Below are 9,436 nucleotides of genomic sequence, written 5' to 3' on the forward strand. Positions count from 1 at the left end.
CTGATCAATCAGGTTGTTGGGTGGGGGGTGCAACTGATCAATCAGAGCGCCCTGGGTTGCATCACTGCTGTCTGTCGTCCAGCAGCTTTATTGAGGGACTCATGAGCAACGCCTCACGGTGAAAGTGACCCAGTTGGCCTGATGGGGATTTAACACAGAGGATGCAGATCAACCAGATCCTCTCAGCTCCAGCTCTGAAGGTTTCAGGAGATCCTTTCAGCGGTTCCACCGTGACGGATCTGCTTTAACGTCTCGGTGAGCCGGTTGGAACAACCAGCTCGGACGTTTGCAGCTCTGTTGTCTCTGACCCCCCCAGTTTAAGAGACAGGTCTGACCAGGAAGCCTTTGAGTCAGAGTTCAGGAGCAGACTTCCATGAATGACCCTGCCACCCCCACCCACATGACCCTGCCATCCCGCCCACCGCCCACATGACCCTGCCACCCCGCCCACATGACCCTGTCAACCCCACCCACATGACCCTTTCAACCCCACCCACATGACCCTGTCAACCCCACCCACATGATGCTGCCACCCCCACCCACATGACACTGGCACCCCGCCCATATGACGCTGTCAACCCCACCCACATGACCCTGCCACCCTCACCCTCATGACCCTGCCACCCCGCCCACAAGACCCTGCCACCCCACCCACATGACTCTGTCAACCCAACCCACATGACCCTGACACCCTCACCCTCATGACCCTGCCACCCCGCCCATCGTCCACATGACCTTGCCACACCGCCCACCTGACGCTGTCAACCCCACCTACATGACCCTGTCACCCTCACCCTCATGACCTTGCCACCCTCATGACCCTGCCACCCCACTTACATGACCCTGCCAACTCCACCCACATGACCCTGTCAACCCCACCGACATGACCCTGTCAACCTCACCCACATGACCCTGCCACCCTCACCCTCATGACCCTGCCACCCCACCTACATGACCCTGTCAACCCCACCCACATGACCCTGTCAACCCCACCCCCATGACCCTGTCTCCCCCACCCACATGACCCTGTCACCCCCACCCACATGACGCTGCCACCCTCACCCCCATGACCCTGCTACCCCGCCCCCATGACCCTGTCAACCCACCCCCATGATCCTGCCACCCCGCCCACATGACCCTGCCACCCTCACCCATATGATCCTGCCACCCCCACCTAAACTTTCTTTACTTTTTGAAAACCTTCAGTGATGAGGATGAATTCCTGAAATCTTTGGATTTCATTTCTTGTTTTTTTAGGTTTTTGTTTTATAAATTAGCTTTGTTTTAATTTTGCATGTAAGAATTCAGATCTTCACTGTGGTGGAGTGGTCAGCACCCTCACATCACATACATGTTCTCCGGGTTCATGTTTCCTCCGGTGATGTCTCTGTCCTTTGGTGTGAATGTGCGTCTCTGTGATGGACGGCAGAAACGTCCAGGAGGAAGTTGCCCAACAGCATGTGGGCAGCTCCAGTGAGCCCGGAAGGAATAAAACCGGTTTAGAAAAAGAGGGGATGGAACAAATGATCACAGTGAAATCTTCTGTTAGTTGTGTTAAAGTTCAGTTCAAAACAAAAGAAAGACTTTAGAGAAAATAAATGCAGAATCTTCTTTCTCTTTCGGCTTTTCCCATCAGGGGTCGCCACAGCGAATCATCGTCCTCCACCTCACTCTATCATGGACATCTTCTACCCTAACACCAGCCAACTTCATGTCCTCTGTTAAGACATCCATGTATCTCCTCTTTGGCCGTCCTCTTGCCCTCCTGCCAGGCAGCTCCATCTCCAACATCCTTCTACCAATATATCCACTATCCCTCCTCTGAACATGTCCAAACCTTCTCAGTCTGGCTTCTCTGACTTTGTCGCTAACACAGGCAACATGAGCCGTCCCTCTGATGTACTCGTTCCTTATCCTGTCTAACCTGGTCACTCCTAAGGAGAACCTCAACATCTTCATCTCCGCTACCTCCATCTCAGCCTCTTGTCTCTGTCTCACTGCTACCGTCTCTAACCCATAGAGCAGAGCTGGTCTCACCACTGTCTTGTACACCTTTCCTTTGAGTCTTGCTGGCACTCTTCTGTCACACAACACTCCTGACACTTTCCTCCGCCCGCTCCAACCTGCCTGCACTCGCCTCTTCACCTCTTTTCCACACTCCCCATCACACTGAACTGTTGACCCCAAGTACTTAAACTCCTGCACCTTCTTCACCTCAGCCCCCTGTAACCTAATGCTTCTACCTTGATCCCTCTCGTTCAGACACATGTATTCTGTCTTACTACGACTGACCTTCATGCCTCTTCTTTCCAGAGCAAACCTCCACCTCTCTAGCTGTTCCTCCACCTGCTCTCTACTCTCACTGCAAATTACAATGTCATCCGCAAACATCATTGTCCAGGGAGATTCCTGTCTTACCTCATCTGTCAGCCTGTCCATCAGCATAGCAAACAAAAAAGGACTCAAAGCTGATCCTTGGTGTAGTCCCACCTCCACCTTGAACTCCTCTGTCTGACCTACAGCACATCTCACCACCGTCATACTTCTCTCATACATGTCCTGAACTACTCTGACATACTTCTCTGCCACTCCAGACGACCTCATACAGTACCACAGCTCCTCCCTCGGCACCCTGTCATACGCCTTCTCTAAATCTACGAACACACAATGCAGCTCCTTCTGACCATCTCTGTACTTTTCCATCAACATTCTCAAAGCAAAAATGGCATCAGTGGTGCTCTTACGGGGCATGAAACCATAATGCTGCTCACAGATCTCCACCTTCTTCCTAAGCCTGGCTTCCACTACTCTTTCCCACAGCTTCATTGTGTGGCTCATCAACTTTATTCCTCTATAGTTGCTGCAGTTCTGCGTGTCACCCTTGTTCTTAAAGATCGGAACCAGAACGCTTCTCCTCCATTCCTCAGGCATCTTCTCACTCTCTAAAATCCTATTGAACAACCTCGTTAGAAATTCCACTGCTGTCTCTCCTAAGCACCTCCATACCTCCACAGGTACGTCATCAGGACCAACGGCCTTTCCGCTCTTCATCCTTTTCAGAGCCTTCCTAACCTCATCCTTTCCAATCTCTGCTACTTCCTGCTCCACAACAACCACATCTTCCTCCCTTCTTTCCCTGTCATTTTCCACGTTCATCAGCTCCTCAAAATACTCCTTCCATCTTTTCTGTACACTCTCTTGGGTTGTTAGCACCTTTCCATCTCTGTCCTTTATCACTCTTACCTGTTGCACGTCCTTCCCATCTCTGTCTCTCTGTCTGGCTAGTCTGTACAAGTCCTTCTCTCCTTCCTTTGTGTCTAACCTGTCATATAGCTCATCGTAAGCTTTCTGTTTGGCCTTTGCCACCTCTCTCTTCACTCTACGCTGCGCTTCCTTGTACTCCTGTCTACCTTCCTCAGTCCTTTCTACATCCCACTTCTTTTTAGCCAACCTCTTCCTCTGGACGCATTCCTGTACTTCCTCATTCCACCACCAAGTCTCTTTACCGTCTTTCCTCTTTCCAGATGACACACCAAGCACCTTCCTACCTGTTTCCCTGATAATCTCTGCTGTAGTTTCCCAGTCATCTGGAAGCTCATCCTGACCACCCAGACCCTGTCTCCACTTCTGCCTAAATTCCTCACAAGTTTCTTCATTCTGTAGCTTCCACCACTTGGTCTTCTTTTCTGTTTTCCCTCTCTTCTTCTTCCTGACCTCCAGAGTCATCTTACACACCACCATGCGGTGCTGTCTGGCTACACTCTCTCCTACCACCACTTTGCAGTCATTAACCTCTCTCAAATGACCTCGTCTACATAGGATGTAGTCCACCTGAGTACTCCTACCTCCACTTCTGTATGTCACTCTATGTTCCTCTCTCTTCTGGAAGTAAGTGTTGACTACAGCCATTTCCATCCTCTTCGCAAAGTCCACCACCATCTGTCCTTCCAGATTCCTTTCCTTCACACCAAACCTGCCCATCACCTCCTCATCACCTCTATTGCCCTCACCAACATGCCCATTAAAGTCTGCTCCAATAACAACTCTCTCTCCTCTGGGGATACTCTCTATGACCTCATCCAACTCACTCCAGAATCTCTCCTTCACTTCTAACTCACAGCCAACCTGTGGCGCATACCCACTGACTACATTCACCATCACCCCTTCAATTTCTAACTTTAGGCTCATCATCCTGTCTGAGACTCTTTTCACCTCTAGAACCCTGTTTACAAACTCCCCCTTCAGAATCACTCCTACCCCGTTTCTCTTCCTATCAACACCATGATAGAACAGTTTGTATCCTCCTCCAATACTACGTGCCTTGCTGCCCTTCCACCTTGTCTCCTGCACACACAGTACATCTACCTTCCTTCTCTCCATCATGTCTGCCAGCTCTCTGCCTTTCCCTGTCATTGTGCCAACGTTAAGAGTCCCTATTCTCAAACCTATGTTCCTGCCTTTTCCCTTCTCTCTCTGGCAACGGACCCTTCTGCCTCCCCTCTTTCTTTCACCAACAGTAGTCAAATTTCCACCGACACCCTGTAGGTTAACAGCATCGGTGGCGGTCGTTGTTAACCCGGGCCTCGACCGATCCGGTATGTCTAAAGTGGTGTGGATGATTCGCATAGTTATTTTGGCAATTTTTACGCCGGATGCCCTTCCTGACGCAACCCTCTCTATTTATCCGGGCTTGGGACCGGCACAGAGGCAACTGGCTTGCAACCCCTGTGGCTAGATTGAGAAAATAAATGCAGAATAAAAGAAGTAAATAGATGCTAATCTGACTGATGTCATCCTCTGAAGTGTAGCCAGCCGCCTGATCCACGAGGCTGCAGCTAGCTTCTGATTTCAGAATGTCTTCAAACAGGAAGTCAGCGTGCCATCAGACCCTGATCAGAGTCACTGTGGTCAGGAAAATGAGAAGCAGTCCGGAACGTTCCAGAAAGAATAAAAACACAGACGGAGCTCAGTAATCTGTGCCATTGAGCTGACAGCTGGTAACCCGTCAGACATGCACACAAACATGCACACACACACACACACACAACACACACACACACACACAAACAAAGAGAGATTAGACTATAAGCTTATAAACAGACACACACCAACCCCTTCACCGAGCTCCTCAAACAAGAACAGAGCAGGAACGTCTGCAGAACAGAGCAGGAACGTCTGCAGAACAGAGCAGGAACGTCTGCAGAACAGAGCAGGAACGTCTGCAGAACAGAGCAGGAACGTCTGCAGAACAGAGCAGGAACGTCTGCAGAACCATCCATCCAGACCGCTGAAGCATGCAGCCGTTATAAAAAGTGGCAATCAATATTTAACGAGGGGCATTGCTTCTTCTGCGGAGCAGCAGAGAGCAGGTTTGCCCCGATTCTTTCAGCTGATAACACAACACCCCCCTAATGGTTCCAACATGGGGGGGGCTGCAGTGAAGTGAACAATCCCATCATTCCTCCCAGGGGGCCCAGCACTTTTCTGCAGACGCCAGCTGACAAACAGTGTTGTCGACTTTCAAAGAGCTGTCAGAGCGGGGGGGTTCCTGTAGATCCCGTCAAGTCTCCTCAGGGTCAGGGTCTAGGAACACCTGCAGACAGGTGTCATGGCCCCGCCCTCATTTGTCTAAAGAAGGAAAACAAGCATCTGTGATCGGCCAATCAGGACACAGATCACAAAGGCACTATTGTCTTAACGTCCACGTCTGTGAGTGTGTGTGTGGGGGGGCCCTCACAGATAGGATGTCGGATTTGTCCCTCCCCAGCTCAGGTAGAATCCATTGAGTGAATCAAAGTACTAGATTGGATGATTGTGCCCCCCCAACATAGAAAATGGTTTGTTCCAGATCCAACCACATGAAGCCAATTCAAACGCCGCCATGTTGGAGCCAGACATTATCAGTAAGCTGTGATTGGTTCTGGTCAGTCGGAGTCATCGTTTCTATGGCAACCACTCTCACCAATCAGGAATGAGCTTGTTGGAAGGCCTCACCCCCACCACTTGAAAGTGGGCCACAAGGAAATCTGTCCAATGTTTTGAGCGGTGGACATGGGGGCCAGCAGGCTCCTCCTACTTTTACTCGGGCATCTGATTGGTCAGTTTAGAACTGGAATAACTAAAAATAACAGAAAAATATCCTGAAAAAAATGAGGATTATCAAAAAGATGTTAGAGAAAGGCATCCGATCCAGAACGGTTCTTCTGACCAATAGAGGAACAGCTGTTCATCACGCCTGTGGGAATTTGGCTTCTTTGAGCCACTTCCTGTTTGGAACGCCATGGGAGGAGGGGCCACTCTTTCCAGTCCTCAGATAATGTCCATGGCAGAACCTGATGGTCTGATGGACGGGAACGTTCCTGAAGAAGCATGAACCTTTTGTCTTTTCTTTCTCTGACCCATTTGGAGCTCAAACAGAAGCCATGAATGATTGATATGGGGGGGGGGGGGGGGGGGGGGGGCACGGCAGCACTTCTGTTATAACCAGCCAAGAACCATCCCCCACCCCCATCAGCGCCGTGGCCCCACAGAGGTGCAGAACTCTGTTTCGGCTGACGTCCATCAGGGTGGGTCAGGTGGTGGAGGCGGGGCCTCTGGATGTGGAGGCGGGGCCTCTGGAGGTGGAGGCGGGGCCTCTAGAGGTGGATCGGGTTACATCTGACGTTTCCTCCAACAGCTGCTGATCTGCTGCTTTTTCCCTTCAAATCAACCCAAGTGGAGGAACTAATTTCTACTATAAACGTATCAGACGGAAAAGGGAATTGTGGGAAATGGAGGCAGCAGGGCGACTACGAAGCCACAGAAGGCGCAGAGAGAAGCCGCTGCAGCACAGCCACTCATGTCAGAAGCACACCTGCTGTTAGGCAGCCATGAGAAATTCATGGGGGGGGGGTCTAAAATGGGTCATAAATAAAAGCGGTCTCCCCCCTCCTTACCCTCCCCCCACCTCTGTCTGAAGCAGCGCCACAGCTGGACTCGTGCGCAGACGGATGCAGAAAGGAGAAATGCAGGAATGCCGTAGCCCCCCCCCCACACACACACACATCACCCACACACACGGCGGGGGGGCAGAGATCTTTAATATCATGGCGTCCCGCACAAACTGTGACCCTTTAATCCCCCCGGCCTCCAGATCAGGGGATTACACTCTCACAGGTGGATCTTCAGGCTTATGCTGAGTGAGGACCAAAAAACAGACCCCCCCCCCCCCCCCCTCCCCAGGCTCATAATATGGAGCTGTGCACGAGACCCCCCCCCCTCCGATAAATCTGACATTAAAACGTGTGTGAAGCATGAAGCTCAACAAGCTCAAGTCACTCTAATTGAACCTGAGTGCCCCCCCCCCCCGCGCTGAGGCACTACAGGCTTATCTGACTGCCCCCCCCCCCCACTGAAAATAACCCCGTCCTTTAAAAGAGAAACTATGAGTCCAGATGCACATCAATAGATTACACACAGAATATCTACTGAAGAAGCTTTCAGGGGAGGTGGGGGCGTGACAACAGGTAGGGGGGGTTTCTACATCCACAGTCCAGTTCTCTGCTACGGACCATGGGTGGTCCTGATGATGGAGCAGACCCAGTCTGCTGGCCCACGTCTGAATCCCCCCAGCGGCCTGCTGAAGACGGTCTGGTGTCTTCCAGCAGACGGTTCGCTCTGCGTCACTGAAACCAAAGCCGTCTGTCCTGCAGTCGGACCTGAAGGAGCTCAGTCCTCCTGATCCCATTAGGGGAACCAGAGAAGCAGCAGGACGGGATCGTCTGGATCTCTGCTGGAATCACACACCCACAGAGAAGACCACCCTGAAGGAGAAAGAAAGTCCCACACATTTGTTCTCTGCATTTGACCCATCCCCTGGGGGAGTGGTGAGCTGCAGACGAGCTGCGCTCTGCAGGCAGTGGCGTTAAGGATCTTGCCCAAGGGCCCTCACTGGGTGATGTTAATTGCTCGCCACTGATATGGTAAATACCCCATTACCAGTGTTAATTCCCCACCGGGAATCGAACCTTGGATTCCTGCGTGGCAGCCTTCCACTTTACCAACCGAGCTCCTGATGCACAGACGCCGCATCACGCGCAGAGGCCAACTGAGCGCAGACGCCCCCTGACGCCACTTGATATGCAGATGCCACGTGGCGCGAAGACACCGTTTAACGTGCAGACGCTGTTTGACACGCAGACGTCATGTGAAGGTCCAGGCCGGACCTTTATGAACCAGAACCGAAGAACAAAGCTGATCTAGGATGGATCACGGGCCGACTGCTCTCATGGGGGGGGGTCTCATTAAAATAACTAAAATAAAAAAGTGAAGGGAGCAAATACTTTCTACGGGTTTAGTAGAAGCTAGAAAGATGAAGAAAAGAATTCCTGGGTCCAAATAGGCTGCTGGTTCTGGTTCTGCAGCAGGTTCTCATAAACTCCTTTAACAGGAAAACCTTCATGTGGGAATGTTTCTCTAAACGCAACAAAGGAGGAGTATGGGGGGGGTTCCGGTTCACTGAGGAACCTGAACAGAACTCCTCCTGTAACTTTATCACGTTCCTGCACCTCATGCGTCCATAGTCGTTCAATACAAACAAAAACATGGAGGAAGGAATCTCTGTACGTCAGGAGGAACAGAGGCGAAGCAGCAAAGTCAGAAAACGGAATGAAGCGTGTGTGTGTGTGTGTTGGGGGGGGGGGGGGGGGTCTACTACCTGGCGGGTGTAAGGTGCTTGTCCCAGGTTTATCCCGTCTTTGGCCAGTTTATCCCGGATCAGAACCTTCAGCTTCAGCTTGGGATACGTCACAAAGTCGTTGCAGTCTGAGAACCTCAGGTCGTGGTTTCCCGGACAGGACGCCCGGTGCGCGCCGGTGACCCGCGCGCCTGACCTCTGCGCGCGCAGACAGGTGGAGGCGTCCAGCGGCTCCAAAGTGAAGTAGAAACCGGGCGCCCTCCGCCTGTCCGCGGCTCTCAGCGCCTCCACTGCCGCCAGCAGCCGGTGTCGGTGGTACTGGATCCGGACTCCGATCGCGTCCAGGTCCGGATCCCCGATCTGCTTGCAGACCTCCAGGTCATCGTAGCCGTTATCCAGGAAGGACTCCACATACTGGGCCAGCCGCAGCTGGTCCAGCCACTGCAGAACCAGACCCGGACCGTGGCTCATCTTTGCCGGGAACCCGCGGTCCGGTTCACCTGCAGCGGGTTCGGACACGCTCAGCCTCAGCCCCGCGCATGGCTGCGGGGGGGCGGGGGGCTCGGACGACTCTCAGCCTTCAGCGAAGTTCGGACGAAAACTCTTGTTCCGGTTCGGAAGTCTCAGTCAGAGGACGGAACAATCCGCTGGTCCGTCCCAACGCGCCGAACCTTCATCCGAATCAGAGGCGCTGCGGAGCCGCCGACCCCCCCGTCCCCCGTTGAAGTTCCGTCTGCGGCGCGAGGCGCATCACAGTGCCCC

At 52.5% G+C, this 9,436-nt stretch overlaps 1 protein-coding gene across 3 annotated transcripts in view; it reads right to left on the reverse strand.

The window, feature by feature from the left end:
- The window catches only part of LOC101171228 (SAM and SH3 domain-containing protein 1-like), a 36,579-nt gene extending 27,163 nt beyond the window's left edge, over positions 1-9,416 (reverse strand). For 2 of the 3 annotated variants that reach the window (XM_023951280.1, XM_023951279.1), the window contains exon 1: positions 8,696-9,416. In XM_023951280.1, the coding sequence (XP_023807048.1) occupies positions 8,696-9,145 (450 nt within the window). In that variant the 5' untranslated portion in view covers positions 9,146-9,416. The remainder of the gene's footprint in view (positions 1-8,695) is intronic. The other variant, XM_023951282.1, reaches the window with a different exon arrangement.
- Between the last annotated feature and the right edge of the window lie 20 nt (positions 9,417-9,436).

The sequence above is a fragment of the Oryzias latipes genome, chromosome 22, assembly GCF_002234675.1.
Source record: "Oryzias latipes chromosome 22, ASM223467v1".
Lineage (NCBI taxonomy): Eukaryota > Metazoa > Chordata > Actinopteri > Beloniformes > Adrianichthyidae > Oryzias > Oryzias latipes.